Consider the following 27,574-nt stretch of genomic DNA (forward strand, 5'->3'; position numbering starts at 1 on the left):
TTTATGTAGTGTTGTGTTGTCTCTCTTTATGTAGTGTTGTGTTGTCTCTCTTTATGTAGTGTTGTGTTGTCTCTCTTTATGTAGTGTTGTGTTGTCTCTCTTTATGTAGTGTTGTGGTGTCTCTCTTTATGTAGTGTTGTGTTGTCTCTCTTTATGTAGTGTTGTGTTGTCTCTCTTTATGTAGTGTTGTGGTGTCTCTCTTTATGTAGTGTTGTGTTGTCTCTCTTTATGTAGTGTTGTGTTGTCTCTCTTTATGTAGTGTTGTGTTGTCTCTCTTTATGTAGTGTTGTGGTGTCTCTCTTTATGTAGTGTTGTGTTGTCTCTCTTTATGTAGTGTTGTGTTGTCTCTCTTTATGTAGTGTTGTGTTGTCTCTCTTTATGTAGTGTTGTGTTGTCTCTCTTTATGTAGTGTTGTGTTGTCTCTGTTTATGTAGTGTTGTGTTGTCTCTCTTTATGTAGTGTTGTGGTGTCTCTCTTTATGTAGTGTTGTGTTGTCTCTCTTTATGTAGTGTTGTGTTGTCTCTCTTTATGTAGTGTTGTGTTGTCTCTCTTTATGTAGTGTTGTGGTGTCTCTCTTTATGTAGTGTTGTGTTGTCTCTCTTTATGTAGTGTTGTGGTGTCTCTCTTTATGTAGTGTTGTGTTGTCTCTCTTTATGTAGTGTTGTGTTGTCTCTCTTTATGTAGTGTTGTCTCTCTTTATGTAGTGTTGTGGTGTCTCTCTTTATGTAGTGTTGTGTTGTCTCTCTTTATGTAGTGTTGTGTTGTCTCTCTTTATGTAGTGTTGTGTTGTCTCTCTTTATGTAGTGTAGTGTTGTCTCTCTTTATGTAGTGTTGTGGTGTCTCTCTTTATGTAGTGTTGTGTTGTCTCTCTTTATGTAGTGTTGTGTTGTCTCTGTTTATGTAGTGTTGTGTTGTCTCTCTTTATGTAGTGTTGTGTTGTCTCTCTTTATGTAGTGTTGTGTTGTCTCTCTTTATGTAGTGTAGTGTTGTCTCTCTTTATGTAGTGTTGTGTTGTCTCTGTTTTTGTCCTATATTTTATTTACTTTATTTTTTATCCCCCGTCCCCGCAGGAGGCCTTTTGCCTTTTGGTAGGCCGTCATTGTAAATAATATTTTGTTCTTAACTAAATTGTCAAGTTAAATAAAGGCTCTTTAACTGAAACAAGAGAAAGGAGTGAGATGTTTAAACGGGATACTAGAATATGTCATGTTTAGTCAATGTCCTGCAGCTCTTTAACTGAAACAAGAGACAGGAGAGTGAGATGTTTAAACGGGATACTAGAATATGTCATGTTTAGTCAATGTCCTGCAGCTCTTTAACTGAAACAAGAGACAGGAGTGAGATGTTTAAATGGGATACTAGAATATGTCATGTTTAGTCAATGTCCTGCAGCTCTTTAACTGAAACAAGAGACAGGAGTGAGATGTTTAAATGGGATACTAGAATATGTCATGTTTAGTCAATGTCCTGCAGCTCTTTAACTGAAACAAGAGACAGGAGTGAGATGTTTAAACGGGATACTAGAATATGTCATGTTTAGTCAATGTCCTGCAGCTCTTTAACTGAAACAAGAGATAGGAGTGAGATGTTTAAATGGGATACTAGAATATGTCATGTTTAGTCAATGTCCTGCAGCTCTTTAACTGAAACAAGAGATAGGAGTGAGATGTTTAAATGGGATACTAGAATATGTCATGTTTAGTCAATGTCCTGCAGTTCTTTAACTGAAACAAGAGATAGGAGTGAGATGTTTAAATGGGATACTAGAATATGTCATGTTTAGTCAATGTCCTGCAGCTCTTTAACTGAAACAAGAGATAGGAGTGAGATGTTTAAACGGGATACTAGAATATGTCATGTTTAGTCAATGTCCTGCAGCTCTTTAACTGAAACAAGAGACAGGAGTGAGATGTTTAAATGGGATACTAGAATATGTCATGTTTAGTCAATGTCCTGCAGCTCTTTAACTGAAACAAGAGACAGGAGTGAGATGTTTAAATGGGATACTAGAATATGTCATGTTTAGTCAATGTCCTGCAGCTCTTTAACTGAAACAAGAGACAGGAGTGAGATGTTTAAATGGGATACTAGAATATGTCATGTTTAGTCAATGTCCTGCAGCTCTTTAACTGAAACAAGAGATAGGAGTGAGATGTTTAAATGGGATACTAGAATATGTCATGTTTAGTCAATGTCCTGCAGCTCTTTAACTGAAACAAGAGACAGGAGTGAGATGTTTAAATGGGATACTAGAATATGTCATGTTTAGTCAATGTCCTGCAGCTCTTTAACTGAAACAAGAGAAAGGAGTGAGATGTTTAAATGGGATACTAGAATATGTCATGTTTAGTCAATGTCCTGCAGCTCTTTAACTGAAACAAGAGAAAGGAGTGAGATGTTTAAACGGGATACTAGAATATGTCATGTTTAGTCAATGTCCTGCAGTTCTTTAACTGAAACAAGAGACAGGAGTGAGATGTTTAAATGGGATACTAGAATATGTCATGTTTAGTCAATGTCCTGCAGCTCTTTAACTGAAACAAGAGAAAGGAGTGAGATGTTTAAATGGGATACTAGAATATGTCATGTTTAGTCAATGTCCTGCAGTTCTTTAACTGAAACAAGAGACAGGAGTGAGATGTTTAAATGGGATACTAGAATATGTCATGTTTAGTCAATGTCCTGCAGCTCTTTAACTGAAACAAGAGAAAGGAGTGAGATGTTTAAATGGGATACTAGAATATGTCATGTTTAGTCAATGTCCTGCAGCTCTTTAACTGAAACAAGAGAAAGGAGTGAGATGTTTAAATGGGATACTAGAATATGTCATGTTTAGTCAATGTCCTGCAGCTCTTTAACTGAAACAAGAGACAGGAGAGTGAGATGTTTAAACGGGATACTAGAATATGTCATGTTTAGTCAATGTCCTGCAGCTCTTTAACTGAAACAAGAGAAAGGAGTGAGATGTTTAAATGGGATACTAGAATATGTCATGTTTAGTCAATGTCCTGCAGCTCTTTAACTGAAACAAGAGATAGGAGTGAGATGTTTAAACGGGATACTAGAATATGTCATGTTTAGTCAATGTCCTGCAGCTCTTTAACTGAAACAAGAGACAGGAGTGAGATGTTTAAATGGGATACTAGAATATGTCATGTTTAGTCAATGTCCTGCAGCTCTTTAACTGAAACAAGAGATAGGAGTGAGATGTTTAAATGGGATACTAGAATATGTCATGTTTATTCAATGTCCTGCAGCTCTTTAACTGAAACAAGAGAAAGGAGTGAGATGTTTAAATGGGATACTAGAATATGTCATGTTCAGTCAATGTCCTGCAGCTCTTTAACTGAAACAAGAGATAGGAGTGAGATGTTTAAACGGGATACTAGAATATGTCATGTTTAGTCAATGTCCTGCAGCTCTTTAACTGAAACAAGAGATAGGAGTGAGATGTTTAAACGGGATACTAGAATATGTCATGTTTAGTCAATGTCCTGCAGCTCTTTAACTGAAACAAGAGACAGGAGTGAGATGTTTAAATGGGATACTAGAATATGTCATGTTTAGTCAATGTCCTGCAGCTCTTTAACTGAAACAAGAGACAGGAGTGAGATGTTTAAATGGGATACTAGAATATGTCATGTTTAGTCAATGTCCTGCAGCTCTTTAACTGAAACAAGAGATAGGAGTGAGATGTTTAAATGGGATACTAGAATATGTCATGTTTAGTCAATGTCCTGCAGTTCTTTAACTGAAACAAGAGATAGGAGTGAGATGTTTAAATGGGATACTAGAATATGTCATGTTTAGTCAATGTCCTGCAGCTCTTTAACTGAAACAAGAGATAGGAGTGAGATGTTTAAACGGGATACTAGAATATGTCATGTTTAGTCAATGTCCTGCAGCTCTTTAACTGAAACAAGAGACAGGAGTGAGATGTTTAAATGGGATACTAGAATATGTCATGTTTAGTCAATGTCCTGCAGCTCTTTAACTGAAACAAGAGACAGGAGTGAGATGTTTAAATGGGATACTAGATGATGTCATGTTTAGTCAATGTCCTGCAGCTCTTTAACTGAAACAAGAGACAGGAGTGAAATGTTTAAATGGGATACTAGAATATGTCATGTTTAGTCAATGTCCTGCAGCTCTTTAACTGAAACAAGAGACAGGAGTGAGATGTTTAAATGGGATACTAGAATATGTCATGTTTAGTCAATGTCCTGCAGCTCTTTAACTGAAACAAGAGATAGGAGTGAGATGTTTAAATGGGATACTAGAATATGTCATGTTTAGTCAATGTCCTGCAGCTCTTTAACTGAAACAAGAGACAGGAGTGAGATGTTTAAATGGGATACTAGAATATGTCATGTTTAGTCAATGTCCTGCAGCTCTTTAACTGAAACAAGAGAAAGGAGTGAGATGTTTAAATGGGATACTAGAATATGTCATGTTTAGTCAATGTCCTGCAGCTCTTTAACTGAAACAAGAGAAAGGAGTGAGATGTTTAAACGGGATACTAGAATATGTCATGTTTAGTCAATGTCCTGCAGTTCTTTAACTGAAACAAGAGACAGGAGTGAGATGTTTAAATGGGATACTAGAATATGTCATGTTTAGTCAATGTCCTGCAGCTCTTTAACTGAAACAAGAGAAAGGAGTGAGATGTTTAAATGGGATACTAGAATATGTCATGTTTAGTCAATGTCCTGCAGTTCTTTAACTGAAACAAGAGACAGGAGTGAGATGTTTAAATGGGATACTAGAATATGTCATGTTTAGTCAATGTCCTGCAGCTCTTTAACTGAAACAAGAGAAAGGAGTGAGATGTTTAAATGGGATACTAGAATATGTCATGTTTAGTCAATGTCCTGCAGCTCTTTAACTGAAACAAGAGAAAGGAGTGAGATGTTTAAATGGGATACTAGAATATGTCATGTTTAGTCAATGTCCTGCAGCTCTTTAACTGAAACAAGAGACAGGAGAGTGAGATGTTTAAACGGGATACTAGAATATGTCATGTTTAGTCAATGTCCTGCAGCTCTTTAACTGAAACAAGAGAAAGGAGTGAGATGTTTAAATGGGATACTAGAATATGTCATGTTTAGTCAATGTCCTGCAGCTCTTTAACTGAAACAAGAGATAGGAGTGAGATGTTTAAACGGGATACTAGAATATGTCATGTTTAGTCAATGTCCTGCAGCTCTTTAACTGAAACAAGAGACAGGAGTGAGATGTTTAAATGGGATACTAGAATATGTCATGTTTAGTCAATGTCCTGCAGCTCTTTAACTGAAACAAGAGATAGGAGTGAGATGTTTAAATGGGATACTAGAATATGTCATGTTTAGTCAATGTCCTGCAGCTCTTTAACTGAAACAAGAGAAAGGAGTGAGATGTTTAAATGGGATACTAGAATATGTCATGTTCAGTCAATGTCCTGCAGCTCTTTAACTGAAACAAGAGATAGGAGTGAGATGTTTAAACGGGATACTAGAATATGTCATGTTTAGTCAATGTCCTGCAGCTCTTTAACTGAAACAAGAGATAGGAGTGAGATGTTTAAACGGGATACTAGAATATGTCATGTTTAGTCAATGTCCTGCAGCTCTTTAACTGAAACAAGAGACAGGAGTGAGATGTTTAAATGGGATACTAGAATATGTCATGTTTAGTCAATGTCCTGCAGCTCTTTAACTGAAACAAGAGACAGGAGTGAGATGTTTAAATGGGATACTAGAATATGTCATGTTTAGTCAATGTCCTGCAGCTCTTTAACTGAAACAAGAGATAGGAGTGAGATGTTTAAATGCAGAGTGGGAATAATACCTTGCCTGTGTAATATTCTCTGCTATCGTACAATATTAAACAGAGGTAAAGGCTTGACCATTAGAATCTGCATATATCCACAGGCCCTGGTTTAATCAAAGCAGTTATCTATATTAGATGTACCCGGAAGAGGGCCTCACCTTTACAGACAGGTCTGTGGTCGCTCCAGGCAGCGTGTATCTATATTAGATGTACCCGGAAGAGGGCCTCACCTTTACAGACAGGTCTGTGGTCGCTCCAGGCAGCGAGTATCTATATTAGATGTGCCTGGAAGAGGGCCTCACCTTTACAGACAGGTCTGTGGTCTCTCCAGGCAGCATGTATCTATATTAGATGTACCCGGAAGAGGGCCTCACCTTTACAGACAGGTCTGTGGTCGCTCCAGGCAGCGAGTATCTATATTAGATGTGCCTGGAAGAGGGCCTCACCTTTACAGACAGGTCTGTGGTCTCTCCAGGCAGCATGTATCTATATTAGATGTACCCGGAAGAGGGCCTCACCTTTACAGACAGGTCTGTGGTCTCTCCAGGCAGCATGTATCTATATTAGATGTACCCGGAAGAGGGCCTCACCTTTACAGACAGGTCTGTGGTCGCTCCAGGCAGCGAACACCTCAGCCACCCTCTGACAGGTGATGGTTTTGGAGCCCTGCAGCACATGGTCCTCATCACAGGTAAACTGAGCCGTCGCTCCAATGCTTGAAATGATAACAACACATTCATGTAATAAAGGAAGTCTTTAGAAGAAAAAGGTTGAGAGGAGCTCCACCCACACAGTCTAGCTCCACCCACCCAGTCTAGCTCCTCCCACACAGTCTAGCTCCACCCACCCAGTCTAGCTCCACCCACCCAGTCTAGTTCCACCCACACAGTCTAGCTCCACCCACACCGTCTAGCTCCACCCACCCAGTCTAGCTCCTCCCACACAGTCTAGCTCCACCCACCCAGTCTGGCTCCACCCACACAGTCTAGCTCCTCCCACACAGTCTAGCTCCCATCGACAGATGGACATACTATGGACAGATGGACTGAGGACATATTATGGACAGATGGACTGAGGACATATTATGGACAGATGGACTGAGGACATACTATGGACAGATGGACTGAGGACATATTATGGACAGATGGACTGAGGACATATTATGGGCAGATGGACTGAGGACATACTATGGACAGATGGACTGAGGACATATTATGGACAGATGACCTGAGGGCATATTATGGACAGATACACTGAGGACATATTATGGACTGAGGACATATTATGGACAGAAGACTGAGGACATATTATGGACAGATGGACTGAGGAAATATTATGGACAGATGGACTGAGGACATATTATGGACAGATGGACTGAGGACATATGGAAAGATGGACTGAGGACATATTATGGACAGATGGACTGAGGACATACTATGGACAGATGGACTGAGGACATACTATGGACAGATGGACTGAGGACATATTATGGACAGATGGACTGAGGACATACTATGACAGATGGACTAAGGACATATTATGGACAGATGGTCTGAGGACATATTATGGACAGATGGACTGAGGACATACTATGGACAGATGCACTGAGGACATATTATGGACAGATGGACTGAGGACATATTATGGACAGATGGACTGAGGACATACTATGGACAGATGCACTGAGGACATATTATGGACAGATGGACTGAGGACATATTATGGACAGATGGACTGAGGACATACTATGACAGATGGACTAAGGACATATTATGGACAGATGGTCTGAGGACATATTATGGACAGATGGACTGAGGACAAACTATGGACAGATGCACTGAGGACATATTATGGACAGATGGACTGAGGACATACTATGGACAGATGGACTGAGGACATATTATGGACAGATGGACTGAGGACATATTACGAACAGATGGACTGAGGACATACTATGGACAGATGGACTGAGGACATATTATGGACAGATGGACTGAGGTCATATTATGGACAGATGGACTGAGGGCATATTATGGACAGATGGACTGAGAACATATTATGGACAGATGAACTGAGGTCATATTATGGACAGATGGACTGAGGACATATTATGGACAGATGGACTGAGGGCATATTATGGACAGATGGACTGAGGGCATATTATGGACAGATGGACTGAGGAAATATTATGGACTGAGGACATATTATGGACAGATGGACTGAGGACATACTATGGACAGATGGCTGAGGACATATTATGGACTGAAGCCATCTAGTTTAGTCTCTTATTTACCAGGGTCTGTAGTCTAGAGGATGTATTATAGTCCAACTGAGGGCATCATATTTTCCATACAGTGAACTACTTCTGACCAGGACCCATTTAGGACACAGGCCCAGGTGAGGTAGGTCTGACCAGGGCCCATTTAGGACACAGGCCCATGTGAGGTAGGACTGACCAGGGCCCATTTAGGACACAGGCCTAGGTGAGGTAGGTCTGACCAGGGCCCATTTAGAACACAGGCCCATGTGAGGTAGGTCTGACCAGGGCCCATTTAGGACACAGGCCCATGTGAGGTAGGTCTGACCAGGGCCCATTTAGGACACAGGCCTAGGTGAGGTAGGTCTGACCAGGGCCCATTTAGAACACAGGCCCATGTGAGGTAGGTCTGACCAGGGCCCATTTAGAACACAGGCCCATGTGAGGTAGGTCTGACCAGGGCCCATTTAGGACACAGGCCCATGTGAGCTAGGTCTGACCAGGGCCCATTTAGGACACAGGCCCATGTGAGGTAGGTCTGACCAGGGCCCAATTAGAACACAGGCCCATGTGAGGTAGGTCTGACCAGGGCCCATTTAGGACACAGGCCTAGGTGAGGTAGGTAGACAGGCCCATGTGAGGTAGGTCTGACCAGGGCCCATTTAGAACACAGGCCCAGGTGAGGTAGGTAGACAGGCCCATGTGAGGTAGGACTGACCAGGGCACATTTAGGACACAGGCCCAGGTGAGGTAGGTAGACAGGCCCAGGTGAGGTAGGTAGACAGGCCCAGGTGAGGTAGGTAGACAGGCATGTTTAGTTACGGACGAGCTCACCTGAAGTCAGAGCCTCGGCGTTTGCCGTTCTCAGGTTCCCCCGGATCCGGGCAATAATTGGACAGCTGTTTAATTCCTCCTTCGTTCACTGTAGGAACAAAACAACAGGTAGAAACAGGCTTATTGATTCACTATAGATACACACCAATCAGGTAGAAACACAATGTTACTGGTTATCAGGCTAATTGATTCACTATAGATACACACCAATCAGGTAGAAACACAATGTTACTGTTGATCAGGCTTATTGATTCACTATAAAAACACAATGTTACTGGTTATCAGGCTAATTGATTCACTATAGATACACACCAATCAGGTAGAAACACAATGTTACTGTTGATCAGGCTTATTGATTCACTATAGATACACACCAATCAGGTAGAAACACAATGTTACTGGTTATCAGGCTTGTTGATTCACTATAGAAACACAATGTTACTGGTTATCAGGCTTGTTGATTCACTATAGATACACACCAATCAGGTAGAAACACAATGTTACTGGTTATCAGGCTTCTTGATTCACTATAGAAACACAATGTTACTGGTTATCAGGCTAATTGATTCACTATAGATACACACCAATCAGGTAGAAACACAATGTTACTGGTTATCAGGCTTCTTGATTCACTATAGAAACACAATGTTACTGGTTATCAGGCTTGTTGATTCACTATAGAATATATATATACAAATATACCACTAACATACAGTAAAACACACAATCTACTGTATATACAGATATACCACTAACATACAGTAAAACACACAATCTACTGTATATACAGATATACCACTAACATACAGTATAAGGTGCTGTAAAACACACAATCTACTGTATATACAGATATACCACTAACATACAGTAAAACACACAATCTACTGTATATACAGATATACCACTAACATACAGTATAAGGTGCTGTAAAACACACAATCTACTGTATATACAGATATACCACTAACATACAGTAAAACACACAATCTACTGTATATACAAATATACCACTAACATACAGTAAAACACACAATCTACTGTATATACAAATATACCACTAACATACAGTATAAGGTACTGTAAAACACACAATCTACTGTATATACAGATATACCACTAACATACAGTATAAGGTACTGTAAAACACACAATCTACTGTATATACAGATATACCACTAACATACAGTATAAGGTACTGTAAAACACACAATCTACTGTATATACAGATATACCACTAACATACAGTATAAGGTACTGTAAAACACACAATCTACTGTATATACAGATATACCACTAACATACAGTATAAGGTGCTATAAAACACACAATCTACTGTATATACAGATATACCACTAACATACAGTATAAGGTACTGTAAAACACACAATCTACTGTATATACAGATATACCACTAACATACAGTATAAGGTACTGTAAAACACACAATCTACTGTATATACAGATATACCACTAACATACAGTATAAGGTGCTGTAAAACACACAATCTACTGTATATACAGATATACCACTAACATACAGTAAAACACACAATCTACTGTATATACAGATATACCACTAACATACAGTATAAGGTACTGTAAAACACACAATCTACTGTATATACAGATATACCACTAACATACAGTATAAGGTACTGTAAAACACACAATCTACTGTATATACAGATATACCACTAACATACAGTATAAGGTACTGTAAAACACACAATCTACTGTATATACAGATATACCACTAACATACAGTATAAGGTACTGTAAAACACACAATCTACTGTATATACAGATATACCACTAACATACAGTATAAGGTACTGTAAAACACACAATCTACTGTATATACAGATATACCACTAACATACAGTATAAGGTACTGTAAAACACACAATCTACTGTATATACAGATATACCACTAACATACAGTATAAGGTACTGTAAAACACACAATCTACTGTATATACAGATATACCACTAACATACAGTATAAGGTACTGTAAAACACACAATCTACTGTATATACAGATATACCACTAACATACAGTATAAGGTACTGTAAAACACACAATCTACTGTATATACAGATATACCACTAACATACAGTATAAGGTACTGTAAAACACACAATCTACTGTATATACAGATATACCACTAACATACAGTATAAGGTACTGTAAAACACACAATCTACTGTATATACAGATATACCACTAACATACAGTATAAGGTACTGTAAAACACACAATCTACTGTATATACAGATATACCACTAACATACAGTATAAGGTACTGTAAAACACACAATCTACTGTATATACAGATATACCACTAACATACAGTATAAGGTGCTATAAAACACACAATCTACTGTATATACAGATATACCACTAACATACAGTATAAGGTACTGTAAAACACACAATCTACTGTATATACAGATATACCACTAACATACAGTATAAGGTACTGTAAAACACACAATCTACTGTATATACAGATATACCACTAACATACAGTATAAGGTACTGTAAAACACACAATCTACTGTATATACAGATATACCACTAACATACAGTATAAGGTACAGTAAAACACACAATCTACTGTATATACAGATATACCACTAACATACAGTATAAGGTACTGTAAAACACACAATCTACTGTATATACAGATATACCACTAACATACAGTATAAGGTACTGTAAAACACACAATCTACTGTATATACAGATATACCACTAACATACAGTAAAACACACAATCTACTGTATATACAAATATACCACTAACATACAGTATAAGGTACTGTAAAACACACAATCTACTGTATATACAGATATACCACTAACATACAGTAAAACACACAATCTACTGTATATACAAATATACCACTAACATACAGTATAAGGTACTGTAAAACACACAATCTACTGTATATACAGATATACCACTAACATACAGTATAAGGTACTGTAAAACACACACTTTTACCAGATCCTTATTAGATGGCTTATTAGATCTTTCGACAAATAATACAAGATTCTTATTTGTTTTTCATGACTCTTTTCCACATGGGTATACAGCGTAGCTTGACAGAGCCCATTTCCCACAGAGCACTGGGGGGCATTACGTTTGTTAAAAAAGACAAAGGACTGAACTTCAGCGATTCCTTTTGAGTTCCATGTAGAACCCTTAACACAGAGGGTTCTACATGGAACCCAAAATAATTCTACCTGGAACCAAAAAGGGTTCTACCTGGAACCAAAAAGGGTTCTACATGGAACCAAAAAGGGTTCTATCTGGAACCAAAGGGGTTCTATCTGGAACCAAAAGGGTTCTCCTATGGGGACAGCCCCCAAAAACTTTTGGAACCCTTTTCTCTATGAGTGTAGCTAAACGCCCCAGCTTAAAACAAAGACCCACCCCGTCTCAAACAAGCAAATAGCCCAGACACAAACACACACAGTAAATGATTAGCATAAAGATAAACAGGAAACTTACTCAAAGACAATTTGTTATTGTTGTCCTTTCCCGGTAGTAACTTTACTCCTCTGGATTTCAGCTCACCAGAGCTTTTCACTGGATGAGAGCAATAAAAACAATGGTATTAGATAAAAGAAAGTTCCGGCATTAGATAAGAGGAAGACACAGTGGCGGTTTTAGTTCAGTAATAACACATAGCCCCTTATGAGGAACGAACATCATGAATAATTGCTATCGGATTCATATTTGTTTTAGAAAAGTGAGCCATTACCCCAGCTACATACAGAATAGTGAGCCATTACCCCTGCTACAAACAGAAGAGTGAGCCATCACCCCTGCTACATACAGAAGAGTGAGCCATCACCCCTGCTACATACAGAAGAGTGAGCCATTACCCCTGCTACAAACAGAAGAGTGAGCCATTACCCCTGCTACAAACAGAAGAGTGAGCCATTACCCCTGCTACAAACAGAAGAGTGAGCCATTACCCCTGCTACAAACAGAAGAGTGAGCCATCACCCCTGCTACAAACAGAAGAGTGAGCCATTACCCCTGCTACAAACAGAAGAGTGAGCCATCACCCCTGCTACAAACAGAAGACTGAGCCATCACCCCTGCTACAAACAGAAGAGTGAGCCATCACCCCTGCTACAAACAGAATAGTGAGCCATTACCCCTGCTACAAACAGAAGAGTGAGCCATTACCCCTGCTACAAACAGAAGAGTGAGCCATCACCCCTGCTACATACAGAAGAGGGAGCCATCACCCCTGCTACATACAGAAGAGTGAGCCATTACACCTGCTACATACTGAAGAGTGAGCCATTACCCCTGCTACAAACAGAAGAGTGAGCCATTACCCTTGCTACAAACAGAATAGTGAGCCATCACCCCTGCTACATACAGAAGAGTGAGCCATCACCCCTGCTACATACAGAAGAGTAAGCCATTACCCCTGCTACAAACAGAAGAGTGAGCCATTACCCCTGCTACAAACAGAAGAGTGAGCCATTACCCCTGCTACAAACAGAAGAGTGAGCCATTACCCCTGCTACAAACAGAAGAGTGAGCCATTACCCCTGCTACAAACAGAAGAGTGAGCCATCACCCCTGCTACAAACAGAAGAGTGAGCCATTACCCCTGCTACAAACAGAAGAGTGAGCCATCACCCCTGCTACAAACAGAAGACTGAGCCATCACCCCTGCTACAAACAGAAGAGTGAGCCATCACCCCTGCTACAAACAGAATAGTGAGCCATTACCCCTGCTACAAACAGAAGAGTGAGCCATTACCCCTGCTACAAACAGAAGAGTGATCCATCACCCCTGCTACATACAGAAGAGGGAGCCATCACCCCTGCTACATACAGAAGAGTGAGCCATTACCCCTGCTACAAACAGAAGAGTGAGCCATCACCCCTGCTACAAACAGAATAGTGAGCCATTACCCCTGCTACAAACAGAAGAGTGAGCCATTACCCCTGCTACAAACAGAAGAGTGAGCCATCACCCCTGCTACATACAGAAGAGGGAGCCATCACCCCTGCTACATACAGAAGAGTGAGCCATTACCCCTGCTACAAACAGAAGACTGAGCCATTACCCTTGCTACAAACAGAATAGTGAGCCATCACCCCTGCTACAAACAGAAGAGTGAGCCATCACCCCTGCTACAAACAGAAGAGTGAGCCATCACCCCTGCTACAAACAGAATAGTGAGCCATTATCCCTGCTACAAACAGAATAGGGTGTCATTTCAGTGGCATGACCATAACTTCATTGATCAATTCCATAACAAAATGTATTAGATTGATTGTCTTTGCAACTGACGTGTTCACAGGGGGTGAAAAGGTTTCCAATTGAATCCAAACCGATATACCTTTTTATGAATATGAATGAATAGAATATAATATAAAAGGATGAATCAGAAAACAACCCCTTAGAAACCCTCCAAGACAGGGCCGCAGCCTTGCTTTCATTGTGCCCCTCTAATCAGGGACTGATTAGAACGCAGGAAGCCAAGTGGGTGCAATGAATTATCAGATACAACCGAAAACTGTCACCGGGGGAAATGTCTTTGCGACATACAATCATACAATCAGGGGATCTGGTTAAAAGTAGTGCACTATATGCACTACAGCCAAACACCTTCATTGAGAAAATGGTTGTTCACGTATGGCCTGGATTGGCTGGCTAGCTGATAGGCTGCTTTATAAACACGATCTTCAAAGTCCTGGTAAAGGGAGAATGGGAAGGTAATGTATTATAGAACTCTGTCTGGCTCTGCAGTACACCTGTAACAATTTGACCAATCAGGGGGATGGGGGGGCGGGGCCATTGGTCTGGAGGGATTACAACTAGAACAAAGACATCATTGGTCTTTAACCAATCAGAGAAGAGTGAATGGAACTGGTTACTGATCAGTAGACAAGATGAGGATGAAATGCTGCACGGATACATGAGATCATCAGAAAAGTAGTAGGTAGAAAGTACTCTTTGGTAAGGGGTTATGAGTGGTTATAAGTGGTTATATTGGGTTATTAGGGGTTATGGGTGGTTATCAGGGGTTCTCGAGTGGTTATAAGGGGTTATGAGGGGTTATTAGGGGTTATGAGGGGTTATTATGGGTTATGAGTGGTTATAAGGGGTTATGAGTGGTTATAAGGGGTTATGAGTGGTTATAAGGGGTTATGAGTGGTTATCTGGGGTTATCAGGGGTTATCAGGGTTATAAGTGGTTATCAGGGGTTATGAGTGGTTATAAGGAGTTATGAGTGGTTAAATGGGATTATCAGGGGTGATCAGGGGTTATAAGTGGTTATCAGGGGTTATAAGTGGTCATAAGGGGTTATGAGTGGTTATTAGGGGTTATTAGTGGTTATTAGAGGTTATTAGTAGTTATTAGGGGTTATGAGTGGTTATTAATGGTTATGAGTGGTTATTAGCAGTTAACCCACTGTTCCTAGGCCGTCATTGGAAATAAGAATTTGTTCTGAACTGACTTGCCTGGTTAAATAAAGGTCAAATACATTTAAAAAATAAAAAATAAGGGGTTATGAGTGGTTATTAGGGATAATGGTGGTTATTAGGGGCTAATGGTGGTTATTAGGGGTTATGAGTGGTTATTAGTGGTTATTAGGGCTTATTAGGTATCAAAGAACAAGGAGGACCTGTTGAACATGGCAACACAAAAATAGTCAGGTAATTGTATAAAGAGTTCCTTGGTCCTCCTTGCCCCTTCTGGTTGTTATCCAACTACAAAGACTTTCAGGTGAAAAAAAAAACATTTTATGGTTATCAAATGTGACAATGAATTCATTCAATAATCGGTTGATTGTGTCTTACCTTGATACTGAAGTGTGATTGGTTGATTGTGTCTTACCTTGATACTGAAGTGTGATTGGTTGATTGTGTCTTACCTTGATACTGAAGTGTGATTGGTTGATTGTGTCTTACCTTGATACTGAAGTGTAATTGGTTGACTGTGTCTTACATTGATACTGAAGTGTGATTGGTTGATTGTGTCTTACCTTGATACTGAAGTGTGAATCCTTTATGCAGATGATTCCTATCGGTCACAAAATGGAGTCTTAGCCAGTTGTTGTTGCTGATGACGGGCGCTGGAATATTCACACCAGATAACCTGCAGGTAAAGATACAGACATATAACAGCCTCTGTCATCTGACTGATTCAATCACCTGTCATGTCTGTAATGTTCCAGACAATCTGTTTCTCCACATGTACCAGACCGCTGTTACTTCAAGGACAAGAAGAGAAAGAGAACAACCAGTATCTGCTATCTAAAGAACATGGTTATAAGACACCGCTGCTGTAGTCTATAACAACATGGTTATCACACACAGCTGATATAGTCTATAACAACATGGTTATCACACACAGCTGATATAGTCTATAACAACAGGGTTATCAGACACAGCTGATATAGTCTATAACAACAGGGTTATCAGACACAGCTGATATAGTCTATAACAACATGGTTATCACACACAGCTGATATAGTCTATAACAACAGGGTTATCACACACAGCTGATATAGTCTATAACAACAGGGTTATCACACACAGCTGATGTAGTCTATAACAACATGGTTATCACACACAGCTGATATAGTCTATAACAACATGGTTATCACACACAGCTGTTATAGTCTATAACAACAGGGTTATCAGACACCGCTGATATAGTCTATAACAACATGGTTATCACACCCAGCTGATATAGTCTATAACAACATGGTTATCAGACACAGCTCTTATAGTCTATAACAACATGGTTATCACACACAGCTCTTATAGTCTATAACAACATGGTTATCACACACAGCTGTTATAGTCTATAACAACATGGTTATCAGACACAGCTGATATAGTCTATAACAACATGGTTATCACACACAGCTGTTATAGTCTATAACAACAGGGTTATCACACACAGCTGCTGTAGTCTATAACAACATGGTTATCAGACACAGCTGATATAGTCTATAACAACATGGTTATCACACACAGCTGATATAGTACATGGTTATCACACACAGATGCTGTAGTCTATAACAACATGGTTATCACACACAGCTGCTGTAGTCTATAAGATCAAAACAAGATCATATTTTTAGAGAATATTAAAATGAGAGGTTTTTAGAGACCTCCCTGAGCAGAGCAGCTTAAAGGCTCCAGTAGTTTTGTAATGACTGGTAGGAACATCACAGTAATGTCTGGTAGGAACAGTTATGACTGGTATGAACATCACAGTAATGTCTGGTAGGAACAGTAATGTCTGGTAGGAACATCACAGTCATGTCTGGTAGGAACAGTTATGACTGGTAGGAACATCACAGTAATGTCTGGTAGGATCATCACAGTAATGACTGGTAGGAACATCACAGTAATGACTGGTATGAACATCACAGTAATGACTGGTAGAAACATCACACAACTGCAGACTGTAATTACTGGTAGGAACATCACAGTTATGTCTGGTAGGAACATCACAGTAATGTCTGGTATGAAAATCACAGTTATGACTAGTATGAACATCACAGTTATGACTGGTAGGAACATCACAGTAATGACTGGTAGGAACATCACACAGCTGAACTGCTCTGAAAATGAATCCACCTAAAAACCTCCCCCAGTCCGCCCCCCCCCCTCCCCACAGGGCCAGAACCACACTATATAGGGAACATACTGCACTACTATAACCAGGGCCCACAGGGCCAGAACCAGAACCACACTATATAGGGAACATATCTCCCTCCCCGCCTGCCTGCCTGCATCCCTCCCTCTCTCCTTCCCCGCCTCTCCTCAGCTTCACACACAGTCAATGCAACACAATACAAAACCAACACACAGCTATTAAACAAGGTTTTAGACAGGTCAAACAGTCAATACAACACACAGCTATTAAACAAGGTTCTGGACAGGTCGAACAGTCAATTTCGGGCTCCCGAGTGGCGCAGCGGTCTAAGGTACTGTATATCAGTGCTAGAGGCGTCACTACAGACCCTGGTTCGATTCCAGGCTGTATCACAACCGGCCATGATTGGGGAGTCCCATAGGGCAGGGTCCAGCGCTGTCTGTGTTTGGCCGGAGTAGGGAGTCATTGAAAATAAGAATTTATTCTCGACTGACAAGACTTAAATAAATAAAAAATAAATAACGAGGGATAGATAACAAATGGTGCAACAGGAAGGATGTAAATCAGTGTTTCTGAGGTGGGAAGGGACTTTGGTTTGGTCAGATAATACACTTGGCATTTTGAGGTGTTTTTCAACGGTGTACAGCGCCATAATACCTTGTCATTTTATTCATTTAGCAGAAGCTTTCTTTCCAGAGCGACTTACAGTCAAGTGCGTTCATCTTATTGAGGTGGCTAGTGGAAACAACCACATCTCTCAGCCATAGTAAGTAAATGTTTATATCAGCATTAGTCTGCCTTGTTATTGTAAACATATGTTACGGTAACACGATGACAAGCCTGTTCCTACAGCTGCTGTAGTCACATGTTACGGTAACACGATGACAAGCCTGTTCCTACAGCTGCTGTAATCACATGTTACAGTAACACGATGACAAGCCTGTTCCTACAGCTGCTGTAATCATAGGTTACAGTAACACGATGACAAGCCTGTTCCTACAGCTGCTGTAATCATAGGTTACAGTAACACGATGACAAGCCTGTTCCTACAGCTGCTGTAATCATAGGTTACAGTAACACGATGACAAGCCTGTTCCTACAGCTGCTGTAATCATAGGTTACAGTAACACGATGACAAGCCTGTTCCTACAGCTGCTGTAATCATAGGTTACAGTAACACGATGACAAGCCTGTTCCTACAGCTGCTGTAATCATATCAATCATCATGTTAGAATAACCTATGTGAAAAATTCCAATAAATACACTGATCCCGAGATATATCAGACTGTTACCAATACTACACAGTATAATTATTGAATAACACAACCCAAAGACATTTGTCATGTTTCTCTCTCTCTCTCTCTCTCTCTCTCTCTCTCTCTCTCTCTCTCTCTCTCTCTCTCTCTCTCTCTGTCTCTCTCTCTCTCTCTCTCTCTCTCTCTCTCTCTCTCTCTCTCTCTCTCTCTCTCTCTCTCTCTCTCTCTCTGGAAGTTAAATCCCCTTTGTTACCACAGAGAGAGAGAGAGAGACGTTGCAGTACGGTAACATCAAAAGGTTGAATAATGAAACAATATTTCTATATTCCCCCCAAAAAATTGGAAGGGTCTGTGGATACTTAGAGAACAATCAGGTCGAATTCATTTTCTAATTTGTGATGTAACTAAGTGTCAAGGATGGAACTTTCATTACACACACTTGGCCCACGGATTGTATTTGTATATATGTGCCCTTTGTTCACCGTTGTCCTGTCGATTATTGTTTCTATGTCCGTTGGGGCGTGTGAGTACCTGTGCTGTGTTGTTTTGGGCTTTGGCGCCCTTGTGGATTGCGCTGATGATTACGGGTCTCGTCCCGTAGTGTTAACCATTGTGCGAGTGTGTTATTTATTCGAGGTACTCGCCGCTCTTTTGTTTTGTGTTTCAACCCTGTGTTTTTGTTACGTGATTGTTTGGTTTTCGTCCCTGTTCCTTTACACGGTAAGCCGTAATTTGGGTTTATTTTTTTTAAACTATTGCCCATTCCTCTGAATCATTTATTCCAATGTGACACTAGGGACAGGAGAACAACATAACTGTATCTCTGAATGTGTATATTTCCCAGTGATAAGATTTACATCTAGATGTTGTGGAACTTATATGATTAAATACGAAACTATTTGTGAGAAGATGTAATGTGATGTTAGCCTTCTAAATGAGTGAATTGTTTTTCAAATAAAATCTTAACCAAGTCAGTGGCCACGCCCACGTGAGCCCAGATATTATGACAAAAGGAGAGAATGTCCTTTTCCCTCCCGAGTGCTTAAGGTCTGGGGAGTTTCCTGGCCACGGACCCAAAATATTGATGTTTTGTTCCCCGAGCCACTTAGTTATCACTTTTGCCTTATGGCAAGGTGCTCCATCATGCTGGAAAAGGCATTGTTTGTCACCAAACTGTTCCTGGGTGGTTGGGAGAAGTTGCTCTCGGAGGATGTGTTGGTACCATTCTTTATTCATGGCTGTGTTCTTAGGCAACATTGTGAGTGAGCCCACTCCCTTGGCTGAGAAGCAACCCCACACATGAATGGTCTCAGGATGCTTTACTGTTGGCATGACACAGGACTGATGGTAGCGCTCACCTTTTCTTCTCCGGACAAGCTTTTTTACGGATAACCAAAACATGTGTGTGTGTGGCCTGCCATTCCTGAGCAAGCTCTGTACTGGTGGTGCCCCGAACCCGCAGCTGAATCAACTTTAGGAGACGGTCCTGGCGCTTGCTGGACTTTCTTGGGCGCCCTGAAGCCTTCACAACAATTGCACCGCTCTCCTTGAAGTTCTTGATGATCCGATAAATGGTTGATTTAGGTGCAATCTTACTGGCATTCTGGAATATCTGCAAATTGCCATCATACAAACTGAGGCAGCAGACTTTGTGAAAATTTATATTTGTGTCATTCTCAAAACATTTGGCCACGACTGTAGTAATCAATGTGTAAGCTATTCTGTTTGTGTGTTTATGTAATTCTGTGTGATTATTTAGTTAGTTAGTAAATAAATAATTAAACCAATTTGTATATTGCTGATTAATAATTGATGGGTTTGTGCAGATATCCAAGGATTGTACAACATTCAGAACGAGACTGACGGTAAATAAGATTTCATGAATTAACTGACTGATGTTAGAGATATTTATATCTTTAGAGTTTAGTCCCGTGGTGCCCCAATTATTACTATTACTATGTACGGTGCCCCAATTATTACTATTACTATGTACGGTGCCCCAATTAATACTATTACTATGTACGGTGCCCCAATTATTACTATTACTATGTACGGTGCCCCAATTATTACTATTACTATGTACGGTGCCCCAATTATTACTATTACTATGTACGGTGCCCCAATTATTACTATTACTATGTACGGTGCCCCAATTATTACTATTACTATGTACGGTGCCCCAATTATTACTATTACTATGTACGGTGCCCCAATTATTACTATTACTATGTACGGTGCCCCAATTATTACTATTACTATGTACGGTGCCCCAATTATTACTATTACTATGTACGGTGCCCCAATTATTACTATTACTATGTACGGTGCCCCAATTATTACTATTACTATGTACGGTGCCCCAATTATTACTATTACTATGTACGGTGCCCCAATTAATACTATTACTATGTACGGTGCCCCAATTATTACTATTACTATGTACGGTGCCCCAATTATTACTATTACTATGTACGGTGCCCCAATTATTACTATTACTATGTACGGTGCCCCAATTAATACTATTACTATGTACGGTGCCCCAATTATTACTATTACTATGTACGGTGCCCCAATTATTACTATTACTATGTACGGTGCCCCAATTATTACTATTACTATGTACGGTGCCCCAATTATTACTATTACTATGTACGGTGCCCCAATTATTACTATTACTATGTACGGTGCCCCAATTATTACTATTACTATGTACGGTGCCCCAATTATTACTATTACTATGTACGGTGCCCCAATTATTACTATTACTATGTACGGTGCCCCAATTAATACTACTTAATGAATTATTACTATTACTATGTACGGTGCCCCAATTATTACTATTACTATGTACGGTGCCCCAATTAATACTACTTAATGAATTATTACTATTACTATGTACGGTGCCCCAATTAATACTACTTAATGAATTATTACTATTACTATGTACGGTGCCCCAATTAATACTACTTAATGAATTATTACTATTACTATGTACGGTGCCCCAATTAATACTATTACTATGTACGGTGCCCCAATTAATACTACTTAATGAATTATTACTATTACTATGTACGGTGCCCTAGATTACTACTTAATGAATTGTTACATGAGTAATTTAATCGAGTAATAATTTAACTAATAATTATATTATTTAAAAAATAACCATCAATCACATGAACGATGGTCAAGACACGATACATTTGAGTTCGAGTCATTTTTGATGACATTCATCCTGTTATCCTTGTATGGTATTTAGATTCCATCCAATCAAACTCTTGTCTTTTTTTTTAACACTGACAGTGTTTCTCTGTTTCCTCTTCAACACTACGTATGTGACCCGATACACTAGGTGTATGTCGCAAGTCACGACTTCACAGGAGAGCCTTTTGAACGTAAAAAGAATATAATCTGTAAATACGCATAAAATTTTTACATTTACAAGTCTAGTTGGTTTAGCCACAGAAAAAGTGAGAGCAACCTTCCCACTCTCCATGATTGGCTGAGATAAAGAGTGGGCTGGACATGCCGAGAGATGAGTTTGGATTGGTCTACGGTGTTGCATCTTGTGTCTATAAAATGAGCTGCTCGTAATGCGTAGATAATCCTTTCTATTACAGTGTTTTTGTATAGATATTACGTTGAGTTATAACGTTAGCCATATGGAGAACTGCAAATATGTCGCTACTGCTCTCAATAACATTGCTGCTCTGAATTTATCAACAAACGCTATCGACAAACATCAGTGGTGAAGAAGTAGTGATGGACTACTTTCTGGATGACGATCGTGCCATGCTGACTCTCTCTCTCTCATTTCATAACACGTTTTGAAATCAGTGGAACACAACGGGCCAAATAAGCTGGGCGAACTAAACGGAAACGACACAGGGTGTCTTACCCAACGGGATGCAGTCTGCCGTGAAGCTTTCTTCCATGTACACAGGTCAGAATCTACAGATTTAGATATTATACCTTCATAAATTTGTCTGAAAGTTGTTGTCACTGCAAGTTAAAGCTTGCTGTTAGCTAGTCAGCTGGAGTTTGATGGCTGGCTTGCTAGCTAACATTAACTTATGAAGTGTGTGTAACGTTTGTGATGTTTTCTCAGAATACCATTTCCCATTGCTAGTTATATGATATGCATATTATTAGTAGATTTGGATAGAAAACACTCTGAAGTTTCTATAACTGTTTGAATGATGTCTGTGAGTATAACAGAACTCATATGGCAGGCAAAAACCTGAGAAAGAAATCTGGGAAATCTGAGGTTTGTAGGTTTGCCTATCCAATATACAGTGTCTATGGGGTCATATTGCACTTCCTAGGGCTTCCACTGTCAACTGTCTTTGGAACCTTGTTTGATGCTCCTAATGTGAAGGATGAGGGAATAAGAGCTGATTGACTCAGGCTCGCCCCCCCGAGTTAGCTGCCTTCCATTGCATTTCTACAGACAAAGGAATTCTCCGGTTGAAACATTATTGAAGATTTATGTTAAAAACATCCTAAAGATTGATTCTATACATCGTTTGACATGTTTCTACGAACTGTAATAGAATTTGTTGACTTTTCGTCTGGCCTGCGCGTCATGAATTTGGATTTTGGAACTAAACGCGCGAACAAAAAGGAGGTATTTGGACATAAATCATGGACTTTATCGAACAAAACAAACATTTATTGTGGAACTGGGATTCCTGGGAGTGCATTCTGATGAAGATCATCAAAGGTAAGTGAATATTTATAATGCTATTTCTGACTTCTGTCGACTCCACAACATGAATATGGATACGGCTTGTTTTGTTGTCTGAGCGCTGTACTCAGATTATTGCATGGTGTGCTTTTTCCGTAAAGTTTTGCTGATTAAAGAAGCAATAAAACCGTCCTTCTTTAGACTAGTTGAGTATGCCTAGGAACAGTGGGTTAACTGCCTGTTCATTGAAAATAAGAATTTGTTCTTAACTGACTTGCCTGGTTAAATAAAGGTAAAAATAATTTTTTTAAATCAAGTATGCTTGTGTAAGTGTGTGTGTATCAGTATATCAAGTATGCAAATGTAAGTGTGTGTGTATCAGTATATCAAGTATGCTAATGTAAGTGTGTGTGTAACAGTATGCTAATGTAAGTGTGTGTGTAACAGTATATAAAGTATGCTAATGTAAGTCTGTGTGTATCAGTATATAAAGTATGCTAATGTAAGTCTGTGTGTAACAGTATATCAAGTATACTAATGTAAGTGTGGTGTGTAACAGTATATCAAGTATGCTATTGTAAGTGTGTGTGTATCAGTATATCAAGTATGCTAATGTAAGTGTGTGTGTATCAGTATATTGCTATATTGCTATATATACTTGCTATATTGTATTTACTTTGCCATCATGGCCTTTTTTGCCTTTACCTCCCTTCTCACCTCATTTGCTCACATTGTATATAGACTTGTTTATACTGCATTATTGACTGTATGTTTGTTTTTACTTCATGTGTAACTCTGTGTCGTTTTATCTGTCGAACTGCTTTGCTTTATCTTGGCCAGGTCGCAATTGTAAATGAGAACTTGTTCTCAACTTGCCTACCTGGTTAAATAAAGGTAAATAAATAAATAAATATCAAGTATGCTTACGTCAGTGTGTGTAACAGTATATAAAGTATGCTAATGTAAGTATGTGTGTATCAGTATATCAAGTATGCTAATGTAAGTGTGTGTGTAACAGCATATCAAGTATGCTAATGTAAGTGTGTGTGTAACAGTATGCTAATGTAAGTGTGTGTGTATCAGTATATCAAGTATGCTAATGTAAGTGTGTGTGTATCAGTATATCAAGTATGCTTTGTAAGTGTGTGTGTAACAGTATGCTAATGTAAGTGTGTGTGTAACAATATATAAAGTATGCTAATGTAAGTCTGTGTGTATCATTATATCAAGTATGCTAATGTAAGTGTGTGTGTATCAGTATATCAAGTATGCTGATGTAAGTGTGTGTAACAGTATATCAGGCATGCTAATGTAAGTGTGTGTGTAACAGTATGCTAATGTAAGTCTGTGTGTATCAGTACATCAAGTATGCTTGTGTAAGTGTGTGTAACCATATTTCAAGTATGCTAATGTAAGTGTGTGTAACAGTATATCAAGTATGCTAATGTAAGTGTGTGTGTAACAGTATGCTAATGTAAGTGTGTGTGTGTAACAGTATATCAAGTATGCTAATGTAAGTGTGTGTGTATCAGTATATCAAGTATGCTAATGTAAGTGGGTGTGTAACAGTATGCTAATGTAAGTGTGTGTAACAGTATATCAAGTATGCATGGTAAGTGTGTGTGTAACAGTATGCTAATGAAAGTGTGTGTGTAACAGTATATAAAGTATGCTAATGGAAGTCTGTGTGTATCAGTATATCAAGTATGCTAATGTAAGTGTGTGTGTAACAGTATGCCAATGTAAGTGTGTGTATCAGTATATCAAGTATGCTAATGTAAGTCTGTGTGTATCAGTATATCAAGTATGCTAATGTTAGTCTGTGTGTATCAGTATATCAAGTATGCCAATGTAAGTGTGCGTGTAACAGTATGCTAATGTAAGTGTGTGTGTATCAGTATATCAAGTATGCTAATGTAAGTGTGTGTATCAGTATATCAAGTATGCTAATGTAAGTGTGTGTGTATCAGTATATTAAGTATGCTAATGTAAGTGTGTGTGTAACAGTATATCAAGTATGCTAATGTAAGTGTGTGTGTATCAGTATATCAAGTATGCTAATGTAAGTGTTTGTGTAACAGTATATCAAGTATGCTAATGTAAGGGTGTGTGTAACCGTATTTCAAGTATGCTAATGTAGGTGTGTGTAACAGTATATCAAGTATACTTCTGTAAGTGTGTGTGTAACAGTATGCTAATGTAAGTGTGTGTGTGTAACAGTATATCAAGTATGCTAATGTAAGTGTGTGTGTATCAGTATATCAAGTATGCTAATGTAAGTGGGTGTGTAACAGTATGCTAATGTAAGTGTGTGTAACAGTATATCAAGTATGCTATTGTAAGTGTGTGTGTATCAGTATATCAAGTATGCTAATGTAAGTGTGTGTGTATCAGTATATTGCTATATTGCTATATATACTTGCTATATTGTATTTACTTTGCCATCATGGCCTTTTTTGCCTTTACCTCCCTTCTCACCTCATTTGCTCACATTGTATATAGACTTGTTTATACTGCATTATTGACTGTATGTTTGTTTTTACTTCATGTGTAACTCTGTGTCATTTTATCTGTCGAACTGCTTTGCTTTATCTTGGCCAGGTCGCAATTGTAAATGAGAACTTGTTCTCAACTTGCCTACCTGGTTAAATAAAGGTAAATAAATAAATAAATAAATATCAAGTATGCTTACGTCAGTGTGTGTAACAGTATATAAAGTATGCTAATGTAAGTATGTGTGTATCAGTATATCAAGTATGCTAATGTAAGTGTGTGTGTATCAGTATATCAAGTATGCTATTGTAAGTGTGTGTAACAGTATATCAAGTATGCTGATGTAAGTGTGTGTGTATGCTAATGTAAGTGTGTGTGTAACAGTATATCAAGTATGCTAATGTAAGTGTGTGTGTATCAGTATATCAAGTATGCTAATGTACGTGTGTGTGTATCAGTATATCAAGTATGCTAGTGTAAGTGTGTGTGTATCAGTATATCAGGTATGCTAATGTAAGTGTGTGTGTATCAGTATATCAAGTATGCTATTGTAAGTGTGTGTGTATCAGTATATCAAGTATGCTAATGTAAGTGTGTGTGTATCAGTATATCAAGTATGCTAATGTAAGTGTGTGTGTATCAGTATATCAAGTATGCTATTGTAAGTGTGTGTGTATCAGTATATCAAGTATGCTATTGTAAGTGTGTGTGTATCAGTATATCAAGTATGCTAATGTAAGTGTGTGTGTATCAGTATATCAAGTATGCTAATGTAAGTGTGTGTGTATCAGTATATCAAGTATGCTAATGTAAGTATGTGTGTAACAGTATATCAAGTATGCTAATGTAAGTGTGTGTGTATCAGTATATCAAGTATGCTAATGTAAGTATGTGTGTAACAGTATATCAAGTATGCTAATGTAAGTGTGTGTGTATCAGTATATCAAGTATGCTAATGTAAGTGTGTGTGTAACAGTATATCAAGTAGACATTTGGGCAGAGGTGTAAAATACTTTAAAGTACTTCAGTCTTGTTGTTATTTGTTACAATTCTTTACTATTTATATTTTTGACATATTTTACCTCACTACATTCGTAAAGAAAGTAATGTACTTTTTACTCCGTACATTTTCTTTAACACTCAAAAGTACGACGTTACATTTTGACCAGGAAAATTGTCTAATTCAAACACTTATCAAGAGTGTGGTCACTCCCTGGTCGTCCCTACTGGCTCTGATCTGGAGGACTCACTAAACAGAGAACATCCCTGGTCGTCCCTACTGTCTCTGATCTGGAGGACTCACTAAACAGAGAACATCCCTGGTCGTCCCTACTGGCTCTGATCTGGAGGACTCACTAAACAGAGAACATCCCTGGTCCATCCCTACTGCCTCTGATCTGGAGGACTCACTAAACAGAGAACATCCCTGGTCGTCCCTACTGGCTCTGATCTGGAGGACTCACTAAACAGAGAACATCCCTGGTCATCCCTACTGCCTCTGACCTGGTGGACTCACTAAACAGAGAACATCCCTGGTCATCCCTACTGCCTCTGATCTGGAGGACTCACTAAACAGAGAA

The 27,574-nt window shown here is 39.1% G+C and overlaps 1 protein-coding gene across 1 annotated transcript in view; it reads right to left on the reverse strand.

The window, feature by feature from the left end:
* LOC116359260 (CUB and sushi domain-containing protein 3-like) overlaps positions 1 to 27,574 on the reverse strand; it is a 547,528-nt gene that overhangs the window by 391,537 nt on the left and 128,417 nt on the right. The window contains 4 exon segments of the mRNA XM_031811826.1: positions 6,402 to 6,526; positions 8,903 to 8,990; positions 12,422 to 12,499; positions 15,934 to 16,046. Of these exon segments, the coding sequence (XP_031667686.1) occupies positions 6,402 to 6,526; positions 8,903 to 8,990; positions 12,422 to 12,499; positions 15,934 to 16,046 (404 nt within the window).

This window comes from Oncorhynchus kisutch, unplaced genomic scaffold, assembly GCF_002021735.2.
Source record: "Oncorhynchus kisutch isolate 150728-3 unplaced genomic scaffold, Okis_V2 Okis02a-Okis13b_hom, whole genome shotgun sequence".
NCBI classification, from domain to species: domain Eukaryota; kingdom Metazoa; phylum Chordata; class Actinopteri; order Salmoniformes; family Salmonidae; genus Oncorhynchus; species Oncorhynchus kisutch.